General features: G+C 50.8%; 1 protein-coding gene across 1 annotated transcript; it reads left to right on the forward strand.

Annotated features, from left to right (window-relative positions):
• The first annotated feature begins 6597 nt into the window (after positions 1–6597).
• Positions 6598–12574, forward strand: Pck1 (phosphoenolpyruvate carboxykinase 1). Its single transcript, XM_050152896.1, has 10 exons — positions 6598–6742; positions 6915–7176; positions 7496–7677; positions 8236–8439; positions 8707–8894; positions 9524–9686; positions 10315–10539; positions 10625–10756; positions 11286–11381; positions 11515–12574. The coding sequence occupies exons 2-10, from the start codon at positions 6953–6955 to the stop codon at positions 11967–11969; spliced, it is 1869 nt and encodes a 622-aa protein (XP_050008853.1). The 5' UTR covers positions 6598–6742; positions 6915–6952; the 3' UTR covers positions 11970–12574.
• The last annotated feature ends 1903 nt before the right edge of the window (positions 12575–14477 follow it).

Raw genomic sequence — 14477 nt, forward strand, 5'->3', positions numbered from 1 at the left:
TTCAGTGGCCCGTGCACACCAAATGAAAGACATTCCTCTAGTTGACAGTGGTGGCTCATACCTGGAGTCCCACTGCTTGGGAAACTGAAGCGGAAGAGCTGCAAAGTTGAGGCTAGCCTGGCCTGTAAAATGAGATCTTATCTCGTAAAGCAGGTTGTGGAGACAGGAAGACATACCTCTCCCAAGCTTCCAACAACATGGTGACCCGCTGCTCTAAGCAGGTGAGAGAGAAGTGGCATTAGAAATTGGGACAGTAACAAAGGGACAAGCTTTCACAAATGGCAATGACCTCAGAGTTTGTAGCACTTCTCAATACTTCATGGTACCGTTCGGCAGAATGGGGCATGGGCAGGCTTCTGAGGGAGCTAAAGATCTGGGGGAGACTGCCCTAGGTCTCAGGGTTCTTGACTGTGTAGCCCTCATCTTAACTGAGTGATCCTCATCCCTGCAGACTGTGTAGACCTCATCTTAACTGTGCTGCTTTAGCTTCAAGCAGAAAGGGTAGGATCAAGTCCTCTGAACCCAAGTGGCCATATTAGCCAACTGTCAGCACCTTAGAGAGGTGACATTGAGCTCTGGAGAGCCAAGCTGGTCATGGGCTGGGGTGGCATGGGATGTTGAGTTCCAGAGCCTCACCATCTGACATGGCAGGGTGCTGCCATCTACCCTGCCATCCAGCCTGATGGAGCAATCACCAGGAAATTTACAGAGCCAGGTGTAGAGCGCACCCTGTAATCCCTGCACCCGGGAGTCAGAGGCAGGCGGACTGTGGGTTCCGGACAGGCTTGGGCTATGGAGCAGTTCTTGCTTTTCAAAATCATTCAGAACTGGGGTCAGGTGGCCTGTGCTTCTCGGGCATAAGAAGCCACGGGCTTGACCCCTCAGCACCACAGAATCAAAGCCAGGGTTTGGGGAGTCTGCTTTGCCATGGTCAGCAGTGCCTGCAATGGAGAGATCTCATCCCAGAAGGCTCTAACAGCTGAATATTTTCACGCCTCTAATACCCCTTCTGGGTCCACCTTTGTTGCAAAATTCACACCTTATTCCTGAGTCCCAAGTAAGTTGCTTTAATTTTAGATTTTATTTATGTTTTGTTTCTTTGTTCTAGAATACACACAAGTAGAGCTGGCGAGGCTTCCAACATTAGAGCATTTGTGGCCCAGGCTGCTTGCCTGAGGTTAATCCCCAGGCTCCCTAGGATGGAAAGAGAGCAGGCTCCTGTAGGTAGTCCTCTGACCCCCAGACAGGCACAGGCACAAGCACATGTAATAAAAGGCAGACAAACGAGCCAGGGCACCCTTGGGGAAGGAAGGCTGTGGCATAATACAGTCCTTTAAGGTCAGGGTCTCTCAGCTGGAGACCATAGTCTCAAGGTATCCCAGGTCAGACATTGGAGACCCTTCTGCACCCCAAATTAAGCTTTGGATCCATCTCATCATACTGCCCCCAACTTTTTTCAAAACTACTAAAAGGAGGGCTGACTGGACTACAAGGACTTTCTTTCCTTCCTTCCTTCCTTCCTTCCTTCCTTCCTTCCTTCCTTCTTTCCTTCCTTCCTTCTTTCTTTCTTTCTTTCTTTCTTTCTTTCTTTCTTTCTTTCTTTCTTTCTTTCTTTCTTTCTTTCTTTCTTTCTTTCTTTCTTTCTTTCTTTCTTTCTTTCTTTCTTTTCCTGAGACAGGACTGCTTTAACAGCCCTAGCCATCCTGGAAATCACTCTGTAGATCAGGCTGACCTTGAACTCACAGAGATCCACCTGCCTCTGCCTCCCAAGTGCTGCCCCCCCCTTTTTTGAGATGAAATTCAAAACAGAGGGGGCCAAGGAAATGTGATCTTTTTCATTCAGCATTCACTCACCGGCAAATGCGCCCCCACCCCCACTCCCCGGGCTGCAGAGAGAACATCTAAATATTTGTCCCTGACAAACATAGTTGAGGTGGATGACCCGAATCGCCCTGGTGACGATTCCAGGCTGCAGTGTTTTCTGCTGTCCGGAACTTCCACAGAGAGGCCAGCCAGGTGCCCCTCCAGTAGCCCCTAGGCAGTAGGGATCTAAAGGAGGAGATGCCTTTGGCTCTCATGTGTGGGATCCACACTGTTTCTTGCTTTCTTCTAGAGAAACAGTCACCGTAGTTTTGCCAGTAGGAGTCCCTATGAGTTCAGATCTCTGGACAGAGTAACCTCTCGGCAGTCACCTTACCCTGCTATCCCTGTGGTGAGGGGGAGCCCCTCCATCCATAGCTAAGGTGACCTGGGAAGTTGTGGTCTGAGAGGGACAGGTGCAGCTTGGGGAGGTGGAGGACAGGGCTTGAACCCTGGTGATGAGCAGATGTCCTGGATATGAAATTTCTTCACACCCTAAGATCTAGAAAGTCTGAGGGTTACACTGGGGGAGTCAGGTTCTGTAGGTGAAGGGGACTCTCAAGGGACATCTTTCTGGGTCTTCACTCTACTCTGGAGGAGGTTTGGTGGAATAACCCAGCCCTGGGGGCACCATCTCAAATCCACAGCCCTGGGCTGGAGAGATGGCTCAGTGGTTAAGAGCACTGGTTGCTCTTCCAGACATCCTGAGTTCAATTCCCAGCAACCACATGGTGGCTCACAACCATCTGTACTGAGATCTGGCACCCTCCTCTGGCGTACAGGCATACATGGAGGCAGAATGTTGTATACATAATAAAGATGCATTAATCCTTAAAAAAAAACACCACAGGCCTGACTCCTGTTGTTTCTAAAGACTGAGGCTGGACGGTAGGGTAAGATGCTCTTTCACTGACCCCCAGGCAGCCAAAGCTCAGCAAGGCAAGTCCCAATCACGCATCATCAGGTTTCCCCACCGGGAGACCCCACGAAGCCCAGGGTGTTTCTCTTGCTGATTTGCCTGGCACATAGCCACTATGCATGGCCACCACTCATTTAGCTATCTATACGACTGTTGCATTTTGGTGAGACATGGCCAGGTTCTTATGTCATTCTGTCTAATCTTGAACTTACTATGTAGCCAAGGATGACCTTGAAGGCCTAATCTTCCTTCATCCACCTCCCAAATGCTGGGATCACAGGTGTGTACCATCTGTCTGATTAATGGAGTGCTGGGGGTTGAACTCAGGGCTTTGTGTATTCTAGGGAGCACACTATCAACAGAGCCACAACCATGGTCCTCATACTGCTTCCTGACTGCTCCATTCTGTGTGGACTTTCTGAGACCCACTTCCGGCGTCGTGGAGACAGCCTCTCTGGAGAAACGATCAGACGGCCGCATTGCCAGCATTTTTCAGGCAACCACTTCTTTTCTACCTGCCCAGAAGGCCAGGGGCACCAGGAGGGCCAGACTCTGGTTTGGAGGTTCGGGTTACTTGGGTTTAAATGACGCCTTAAATGTATGTGGCAGCCGTATCTGCCTACGTCATGGCTGCTGGCGACAGGGATAAACACATCTGGGAAGGCACTTGTGACCTCAGAACCCATAGACACCATCTGTGTCATCACTATTGATCTTAGTCTGGATGCAAATACAGCCATTGACGTTCCCACGGGATGTGAGCTGTGGACATGGAGATGGGCCAAGTGTATGCAACCTCTTTTTCCATGGGACCACTGTATGGGCCAAATTTACTATCCTCCTGCCTCTGCCTCCTGGGTACTAGATTACACCATACCTGGCAGCAAGGGTTTGTTCTTTCTCTCTCTCTCTCTCTCTCTCTCTCTCTCTCTCTCTCTCTCTCTCTCTCTCATTTTGATTTTTTAAGAGAGGGTTTCTCTGTGTAGCCTTGGCTGTCTTGGAACTGACTCTATAAACCAGGCTGGCCTTGAACTCACAGAGATCCCCCTGCCTCTGCCTCCTGAGTGCTGGGGTTAAACATGTGCACCTCCACTGCCAGTGAAGACATACTTTTTTAAAATCTGGATCTTGAGATAGGAAGACACACCTTTAATCTAGGTCACACCTTCTGCTGGAGGCCTATATACGAACAACAGAAGGAGGAAGATTTTGTTGCTTGCTGGCTTGCTCTCAACTTATTGGCATACCCATTCCTCCATTGGTCTTAGAGCCTGCTGTTTCGGGATGCCTGTATATAACAAAGGCCAGCTGAGACATCCTGCCTCCTGGAGTGAGCAACTACTGAATTCTTGGACTTTCCATTCACAGCTAGCCGTTGTTGGACTAGCTGTAAGTCATTTGAACGAATCTCATGTGTGTGTGTGTGTGTGTGTGTGTATGTGTGTGTGTGTATACATACATATTCATATGTGGGATTATATATATTCCACTATATATATTTATATAATTCTATAAGTTCAGATACTCTAGAGAACCCTGACTAATACAGCAATATAATTCTGACTCTGTTCCTGGGTGTCTGGGCTTCCTCCCTTCCCTCTGAAGCAGCTTTACAAAGAGAAACAACTGTTTGTGCACTTGACCAAGAAGTGCCCTGACCTTAGGAAGCATGGGCCTCAGTCTGGGGGTCTGCACATGTCTGTGTGAGAAACCACATGGGAAACTCCCACCCGGTGAGAGTCCCGACCCCTACTTGTCCTGTACAAAGCACTGAACATGCACACAAGACGGGCTGAGACTCTCTGGGAACCCCCAGCAGGGCAGCTAGCATTAGTACCTAGGGCTTCCTTTGTGACTATTCAAGATGAAGCAGTAGGAAGATGAACTGGTTTACAATTCCTCCCTGGGGAGGGGGCAGGAGGGCTGTCCAGGGAGGCCTCTTGTGGACCTGAAATCACCAAAGACAAGGAAAGACAGGACCCCAGGGTGTCCCCATCTGGAGATGAGGGCACTTGAGCCAGCTTTACCTGAGTAGAGCCTCGCTTTGTTTGTCTCTCAATTCTTTCAGAGGACCATGGACCTCCAGGTCATTTTGTAGTCCAGTAGCTGCCTTGTGACATCTTGACAAGGTATGGGATGGGTACTACTGCACCCCTGCACAATGCATGTGGGGGAACAGACTGACTAGAAGGTCATGGGGACCCTTGCTCCCTCACTGTTATTAAACTAGCTAGGTCCCTCCTATGAGACTCACAGCAGAGGGACCTTGGATTTGTGTAGGGTGCTTCAAAACTTCAGTTCTGGTCTCTCGGGTTTTGTTTTCAACTTAGCCTTCCAGGGACTCCAACGCACACACAACAGTTTTAGCAGCAGAGCAGGGCTTGGCCACAAAGATCAGAGAAGGTGTGCATCGTACCCGATGTCTCTCAGCTACTGAGCAAGGCATGCTGGCTGGGTTTAGACACAACACAGTTTGCATACGGGGAGGCCACCCCTCTCAAGCAGTCTCAGTGACCAGGACAGAAAACACCTTCTTCTGTACCACACTGAAAGCCCACTGGATGAACTCCAGAGAGGTGGCAATGTGGGTGCAGGAGGCACTAGGTATCACAGAGCCATGCAGTGGGCCAAACCCAAGAGTGCTCTGTCTGGACAGCCTTTCATAGTAAGCAGAGTCACAGAGCTGCCTGTGGGACCATTCCCCACTGCCCACAGGGAAGTGGGCCAACCTCCTGTTGGCCCCCCTGAGGCCAGCTGTGGGGAGCTGGGCCTGGCCATCAGCCTGTCTTCATTGACTTCTCACTCACTTCTCTCTAAACTCCAGCGAGCAAGCTCAAGACTGGTTCAATTGGAATCAAGGTCTGTGGCTTGCAGAGAAGATTCTTCACAACTGTGATAAAGGTCTTGCTGCTCAAGTGTGACCCAGCAGACTGCCAAGCTCCCTCCTCCCCTCTTCTTTTCCCTAGACTCTCAGACTTACAAGAAGTATACAGGCAGCTCCAAGGGTGATTGTATCTAACCCAGGACTTCCCGAAGAAAACACAGAAGGTTCTAGAAAAGACAATGATACTTTACAAGGGAGCCATGGTACTCTGTAGCCCAGACTGGCTCTTACTAGCCACTGGGACCTGCTAATTGATCATTCTGACTCAGTTTCCTAGGGGTCAGAGTTCCATCTCAGGCAGCAGTAAGAATGAGCTGACATAAAACCCTGGGAGCAGGGATCAGTATGTTTGCATTAGTGACTCTTGTGCCAGGCATTGTCCCCTCAGAATAAAGCTTGCAGCAACCCATACCCTCTGGGGTGGCCAGAGAATCTGCCAGTCACTAGTGAGATAACGCACCCCAGCTACCTCAGCTGTTACGGGACATTTGTCTAGAAGGCTAGTGTCTCGGAGCTGGAGTTTTCTTCTCATGACCTTTGACCGTTGGGTTGACACCTCAGAGCTGCTGTGTTTTGACAACCAGCAGTCACTGGCACACAAAATGTGCTGCCAACAACATATGGAGTCCAAGAGGTGCCCCAGCTAGCCCTGTCCTTGATCCCTACCTGCCAATCAAGGAAAGGGCCTGTAATTTGCATCAGCAACAGGCAGGGTCAAAGTTTAGTCAATCAAATGTTGTGTAAGGATTCACTATGGCGGACAGAGGGGCCTGAAGCCTCCCAACATTCATTAACAACTGCAAGTTCAATCATTATCTTCCCGGGGTTTATTGTGGTAAGTCGGTTCCAAACCTCGCTGACCATGGCTATGAGCCAAGGGCCTGCCCCTTACGTCAGAGGCGAGCCTCCGGGTACAGCTGAGGGGCAGGGCTTTCCTGCCTTGTGTATAGTATTTAAAGCAAGGAAGGCTGGTCACCCCGCACAGTCGGCCTTCCCTCTGGGACACGCCCTCGGTCAACAGAGGAAATCCGGCAAGACACCCTCCCATCTCCGATCCAGACCTTCCTACAGGCAGAAAGGTAGGTAGGGCTGTTTCACTCACCCTTCAGTAAATATGGGAGATGGGGCGACTCACTTTCTTCACCTTGACAAACACAGCTCCCTGGCCACGTGCAGCTCATGCGAAGTCTACAGGAGGAACTGGGAGGAGCTGTGGGAGTCGGTGATTAGGAGCCTCTTCCTCTGTTTCAGGTGACACCAGGATCCCTGCCTCACACACAGTGGCAAATATGCCTCCTCAGCTGCATAACGGGCTAGACTTCTCTGCCAAGGTTGTCCAGGGCAGCCTCGATAGCCTGCCCAAGGCGGTGAGGGAGTTCGTGGAAGGCAATGCCCAGCTGTGCCAGCCGGAACATATCCACATCTGTGACGGCTCTGAGGAGGAGTATGGGTGCTTGCTGGACCACATGCAGGAGGAGGGTGTCATCCGCAAGCTGAAGAAATATGACAACTGGTGAGTCCCCTCAACCCACACTCTCTGGCCCTCAGGCTCCCCAGTTCCACCTTCTTGGAGTCCATAGCAGAATGACCAGAATCCAGACACCCTGTGAGGTTAGCATAGCCAGCCAATAGATTCTAGACAACTATGGAAGGTGGTCCCTTTCCCCATGGCCAGCTCATGGTCTAGCAAAAGCCCCTGTTGGTTTGGTTTCCATATTTAAGGAACATGGACAATCTCCTTGTGTCCTGCTAGCCTTGGAAGAGCCTGGCATAGGCAAGAGGGACACATCCCTAAGGATGCTTTGCTGAAGGAATTCCTGTTACTTTTTTAGTTGGCTGGCTCTGACTGACCCCAGGGATGTGGCCAGGATCGAAAGCAAGACGGTCATCATCACTCAGGAGCAGAGAGACACTGTGCCCATCCCCAAAACTGGCCTCAGCCAGCTGGGCCGCTGGATGTCAGAAGAGGACTTTGAGAAGGCTTTCAACACCAGGTTTCCAGGGTGCATGAAAGGTGAGTGGACTCAAACCCCCAAGCCTCACAGTTTCCTGACTACCCAGTTCATGCTCCTGAGGGTGGCCTGAGCTGCATAGGGTAGACATGTGAAAATGTACTGGCCAGTTTTATTGGATGGGTGGTGACGCAGGACTATTGAAGTGCTTCCTGCTAGTCCTGGTGGCTCAGACCTGTCATCCCAGACATTGAGAAACTGAGGCAGGAGGATTCAAACTTCCCACCTGGGCAACTTAACATTTTCTCTCAAAATAAAAACTGAAAAGCAGGATGCTGGTATGGCTCAGTGGTAGAGTGCTTGTTCAATAAGTGATATCAAATAGATAAAATATAAATAAATAAAAATAAAAAAGATGCTTTCCATTAGTGTGGATTTAAAGTGGCTTTAGTGCAACCAAGTGGATGGTTATGAAAATTTTAAGTTTTGCAAATCAGAGTCTGGTGGGCAACAGAACACATGATGTCGGGCAAGACACAGCCATGAGTACCACCCGGAAGTTGATGTGAGGATGTTTTGCAAGCCTCTGTAGTGTCAATCCCACCCATCCGCCTCTGCAGGTCGCACCATGTATGTCATTCCATTTAGCATGGGACCACTGGGCTCGCCTCTGGCCAAAATTGGCATTGAACTGACAGACTCGCCCTATGTGGTGGCCAGCATGCGGATCATGACACGGATGGGGACATCCGTGCTGGAGGCCCTGGGCGACGGGGAGTTTATCAAGTGCCTCCACTCGGTGGGGTGCCCTCTTCCCTTAAAAAGTAAGTACGTTCTTTCCTAATCAAAAGTAAATGGAGGGGTTGGGGACGTGGTGCAGCAGGTAGAGTGCTTGCCTAGCATGCATGAGGCCCGAGTTCGATCCCAGACACCAAATAAACTGAACATGGGGAGACAGGTCAATCATCCCAGCATTCAGGAGGTAGTGTCAGGAGAATCGGAGGTTCTAGGCCATCCATAGCTGGTTCAAGGCCAGCCTGGAGACCTGGGCAGGAATACACGTTATACACTCATGTGGTGTTTGTTTTCAGAGCCTTTGATCAATAACTGGGCCTGCAACCCCGAGCTGACCCTGATCGCCCACCTTCCGGACCGCAGAGAGATCATCTCCTTTGGAAGTGGATATGGCGGGAACTCGCTGCTTGGGAAGAAGTGCTTTGCACTGCGGATAGCCAGCCGGCTGGCTAAGGAGGAAGGGTGGTTGGCAGAACACATGCTGGTAAGTGGTCAGGAGATCCTGGACAGACATTTGGAGGACCTGGGGTGGCAAAGAAGAGCCATGCCAACATTCTCCAATCTCTGAGGACAGGAGGGCAGAGTCAGGGGTACCGAGTTGACTGGAAGAACTTCAGTGCCCATCTCCTTGGAAGGGGCTCAGACACACTAGAGCAACAGTAGCCTTGGGGGTTTATTCCTTTGTAACTCCTCAGTTTATCCTGATCCCCAAGGAAAAGATCTGAGGATCTACCTTTGGGGAGATCCTAGGGGCATTCCCAGACCTCCGGCAGAAGGGACCACAGCTCTTCATTTCTTTTTTTTTTTTTTTTTTTAGCTCTTCATTTCTTAAACTGTAACAGTATTACAATCTCCTCTCCTCTCCTCTCCTCTCCTCTCCTCTCCTCTCCTCTCCTCTCCTCTCCTCTCCTCTCCTCTCCTCTCCTCTCCTCTCCTCTCTGTCTTCCTTTTAATTCCCTGCCCTCCTCTCCCACCCTCCCATAGTTTGAAAACACAAACCCCTTGTCTCTCCCTTTTACTATACCAATGATACCGAGTGATGGGTTTTCTCGTGACAGTTTCACACACGTGTGTCAAAGATTAGAGGTTAAATGTGGATCCCTACCCCCGCAGATCCTGGGTGTAACTAACCCTGAAGGCAAGAAGAAATATCTGGCAGCAGCCTTCCCTAGTGCCTGTGGGAAGACCAACTTGGCCATGATGAACCCCACCCTCCCCGGGTGGAAAGTCGAATGTGTGGGTGATGACATTGCCTGGATGAAGTTTGATGCCCAAGGTGAGTCTTTGGGTCGGGTTGATGGTAGTTATGACCCTTGGTGAGTGGTTGGCTTCAGATACACTGTAACCTTCTTCTAAGTGACTGGCACTGGGCATTGAGTGATTGAGGGCAGAGTCAACAAGGCCTCAGCAGTGCCATTGTAGATATTTTGTGAGGACCGTCTGGATAGATAGGGCCACGAGAAGCTCTTTGCTTGCTCGCATGCCTGTTTGGAGGGTATTGCGGTGCTTGTGGTATGGATAAAGGCGCTTGCCGCCAAGCTCGAAGGCCTGAGTTTGATTTTCAGGACCTAATGGTGGAAGGAGACAGCTGACCACTGCAAGTTATCCTCTGGCCTTCACACGTGTGCCCTGGAATACTCACACCACACCCCCTCCACATATACACACACGAAAGATAGACAATGAACTAGAAAAGGAGGGTTACTGCAGGGGCAGGGAAGAAGGAAGGCTGCAGGCGTCTGAGCTGACCACGGTATGCAGGTCAAAATGGATGGCTGCGTGGTTTAGGGAGCGGAAGAGAAAGAGAGGAAATGTTAGCCCGTGAGCCAGCCTGGCAAGGTGTGAAGAACTCTGCTATGCTTGGCTCCAATTCACACCCCCTTCTCTGGTTTGCAACTTTCCAGGCAACTTAAGGGCTATCAACCCAGAAAATGGTTTCTTTGGAGTTGCTCCTGGCACCTCCGTGAAGACGAATCCCAATGCGATTAAGACCATTCAGAGGAATACCATCTTCACCAATGTGGCTGAGACCAGCGACGGGGGAGTTTACTGGGAAGGGATCGATGAGCCGCTGGCCCAGGGTGTCACCATCACATCCTGGAAGAACAAGGAGTGGAAGCCACAGGATGGTGAGTCCCCCCCAGAGGCCATGTGCTCTAGGCTGTGGGCAGAACCCCTCTGGGTCACACACTAAGGGATTTCTCTCTCTTGTAGATGAACCCTGTGCCCATCCCAACTCGCGATTCTGCACCCCAGCTGGCCAGTGCCCCATCATCGACCCTGCCTGGGAGTCTCCAGAAGGTGTGCCCATTGAGGGCATCATTTTTGGTGGTCGTAGACCTGCAGGTGAGAGGCATCTTCTGTTCAGGCTGGGCATCTGGGCTATGGCGATACCAGAAAATCCAGGGAGTCTTTTTCCTAACTGGTTCCAAAGATCTCCCTCTCCCATATCTAGATTAATTGGGCAAGTTTAAATCTAGGACTAGCCTTCTGCTCCTCAGAGGTCTTTCCGGGTCTGTGATCTGAGATAGCATAGGCCAGCGCTCTGCTTCACTGAGAGACCTGGTGTGACAGGGTTTAGTGACTTCCTGTTTATTGTCTCTGCTGATGTAAGACTAACTCCACAGAAAATGCTGCTTGTCAGGCAGGGTGGCTCACACCTACATTTCTAGCTCTTAGGTGGCTGAGGCAGGAGGATTGCTGTGAGTTCAGGGCTAGTCTGGGCTACAGAGTAAGTCCCAGGCTGTCTTGGGCTACAAAGTGAAACTTCCTCATCCGAAAGAAGGCTACTGCTTGGTTGAACAATGACACAGCACCATCAGTCCTAGGGAGTCTGGGCGTCTTAGTCTTTTACGACCTTTTTCTCCTGCTCCAGGTGTCCCCCTTGTCTACGAAGCTCTCAGCTGGCAGCATGGAGTGTTTGTAGGAGCGGCCATGAGATCAGAGGCCACAGCTGCTGCAGAGCACAAGGGTGAGTCAAAGTCTGGGCCCGCAGGCCCCAAGAAGGGCAATCCTAGCCCTCTTCTCAGTGTCTGCCATGGGGGAAGAGGGGAGAGAATCTGCCATGATGGGGCTGGAGGTAAACGGTGGTCTCTGTGCAACAGGCAAGGTCATCATGCATGACCCCTTCGCTATGCGGCCCTTCTTTGGCTACAACTTCGGCAAATACCTAGCTCACTGGCTGAGCATGGCCCAGCGCCCAGCAGCCAAGCTGCCCAAGATCTTCCACGTCAACTGGTTCCGGAAGGACAAAGACGGCAAGTTCCTCTGGCCGGGCTTCGGCGAGAACTCTCGGGTGCTGGAGTGGATGTTCAACAGGATTGAAGGGGAAGACAGTGCCAAGCTCACGCCCATTGGCTACATTCCTAAGGAGAACGCCCTGAACCTGAAAGGCCTGGGGAACGTCAACATGGAGGAGCTGCTAGGGATCTCCAAGGAGTTCTGGGAGAAGGAGGTGGAGGAGATCAGCAAGTATCTGGAAGACCAAGTCAATGTTGACCTCCCCTACGAAATTCAGAGGGAACTCCAAGCCCTGAAACAAAGAATCAGCCAGATGTAGTACTAACTGGGGGGGTCTTTTGAGTCACCGCTTCCCAGCACTGGGAGTCAGGAAAAAGCCAGCCTGCCCCAGCTTTGAGATAGCTAACACGAGGCTGAGTAGATCAGAAGGGCACCTTTAGTAGTCAAAGGAGTAGCACAGAGGACAGGCGAGGGGCAAATGAGGTGGGTGGGGAAATCACAGCACGCTCTCCAAAGTTTGCTCTGACAATGATGCAGGTTTTGGTTCCACTTCAAGGTCACTCAGGAATTCAGGTTTTCACTTTAGCTGTAGAGGTTAGCGCAAATGCACAGAAAACATACTTGAGTTGTATATATATGTGTGTGTGTGTGTGTGTATGTATGTGTGTGTGCGTGTGTGTATATGTGTGAGACATGTGTGCCTGTCTGTCCCATTGTCTACAAAATATTTAATACCCTTGGGGAAATCTTGGGCAAGATTATCTGCAGTTGTAACTAGAGATATGTGTTGCTTTGTTGCTAGTATGTATGTTTAAGTTATTTTTATACACTGCCCTTCCTTACTTTTCTTTACATAATTGAAACAGGCATCCTGACCACTTCTTGGGGGAAAATTGCAAAATAAACTTTTATAGAAAAAGTGAATTTCATTGGCTTTGCTTTTTTTCTTTTTGCTTGAACGCTAAGGAGATCGCTCTGATTAAATACCTTGGGGTTTAATCCTGCTCCTCTGAGACCCTGGGGGAGTCTATGGCACTGCCTTTGACAGGAGAAAGAACTGAAGACAAAAAGAAGGAAGGATGAAATTTGGCTGAGGGTCACCAGCTGGGAGTGGGTAGGGGTAGGGGACCAGAAGGAGGTGGGATCAGGAACAGGGAGGAGAGAAAGCAGTGTCTGGCTTCCCAAGTGCCGAGTCATTGGTGCCACCAGTTGGCGCTCTTTAGCAGCTTTCCGGGCAGACACAGCTGGATCCAGAGGGTTTAAGGAGTTTTAGTGAGAATTTGAGCTTAGGGGCTTAGCCTTCTCCATAAGTGCCCTGTGGACGGGCACAGGTCTTCTCCTTTAAGGCCTTCGTGAGAAACACTTTTCTCGGTTGCCATGGGCCCAGAGGGTGGGGGTGGGGAAACAGAAGGAAGAGCATTTGCACTCCTGCGGACTCCACATAGTGGCTGCACCCTAGGCTACCTGGGAAGGAAGGGAGATCGCTGGGCTGGCCCAGGGTCAGCCTGAGCTCTTCCTGGGTCTTTTCTGCTTACTTGGCTTATTGGTTGTTCCAGAAGAGTCTAAACAAACCATAAACTTTATATGGTGTGTTATACGGTGCCTTCGCCCTACGGTTATGCACTTCCCCCCCCCCCCCCCAGAGTGTGTTTTCCTTTCAGGGAGCAGGCAGATCACTGCAGCCTCCTCCGCCACACCCAGCAGCTGGCTGTTCCCACACTTGTTAGATACCCCGGGACACTCCCTCCCTTTTCCTCCGCAGATCCACAATCCCCCAGGATTGCCTTGATTTTCAGGTGGCAAAACTGAGACCAGGGGCATACACCTGGGCTGGGGTTCACTCTTCCCTTCCCTTTTCAGAGAAGCAGGGTTGTTTTCTTGAACCAGAGCCTTGGGCTTCTCATGGGCCTGCATGGCTCCCTTAATCTGTGCCCACACCAGGAGGTCTGGGACACATGAGGCCGGAGCTCTGTCCCATGTCACTGCTGCAGTAATGACTCCAGGCTGACCTCCAGCTCCTCTGTCATTCCTAGATGACAGCCTCAGACACGTGGCAACGGGGTCTCCCTGTACCTCATTGATGTCCTGCCCTGTAGGATTTGAGGGTGACATGGGATGGCCCAGCTCAGTTCAGGCTCTGGGGGTCTGTGAGAGAGTATGGGTGCAAGCTGACCAACCGAGGCTCAACTTGTTTCCTCAGTGCGCCCTGACGTGATTGCAAGGAACTCTGAGCTTCAGTTTCCTTGGCTGCAAAATGGGTTGGTTTGCATGGTCTTGAGGATGCTTGAAGAGATTCAGGGAACTGATTCCAGAAGGGGTGTGGCACAGAAAAGGACCCTATGAGGACAGTGATCTCTGCTTTACTCCAGGTCCTCCGTGTGACTGGGTGGGAGCCGTATTATGGTGGGACCTTGCCTTTCCCCTCTCTCATCAACTCTGATGAGTAACTGTAGCTCCGGGGTGGCACTCCGTCTTCTGTGTGGCCTCCCTCCTCCCTCCTCATAGATGCCAGGTGAAGGGAGAGGAGCACACTCCTTTCTTTCAATATCCCAACTCCACAGTCACCTTCACCCTTCATGAGACCCAAGCAAAAGGGCCCGAGTCCGGCAATTCTACCTTTCTGAGGTGCATCCTTGGGCTGGGCTTGTTTGTAGCTCAGTCAGCAAGTGCTAGCTACCTTCAGGGTACCACAAAAGAAAGAAAGGGGAAAGAGAAAAAGAGAAGGAGGGAGGGATGGAGGAAAGAAGGAAGGAATAAAAGTCAAAATTGTTTCCTAAGAAAAACTTCACATCTACCCTAAGACAGTATCCAGGTGCTGACGGCCATC

Source organism: Alexandromys fortis, unplaced genomic scaffold (genome assembly GCF_014885135.2).
Source record: "Alexandromys fortis isolate MF-2015 unplaced genomic scaffold, M_Fortis_MF-2015_v1.1 scaffold_81, whole genome shotgun sequence".
NCBI classification, from domain to species: Eukaryota; Metazoa; Chordata; class Mammalia; order Rodentia; family Cricetidae; genus Alexandromys; species Alexandromys fortis.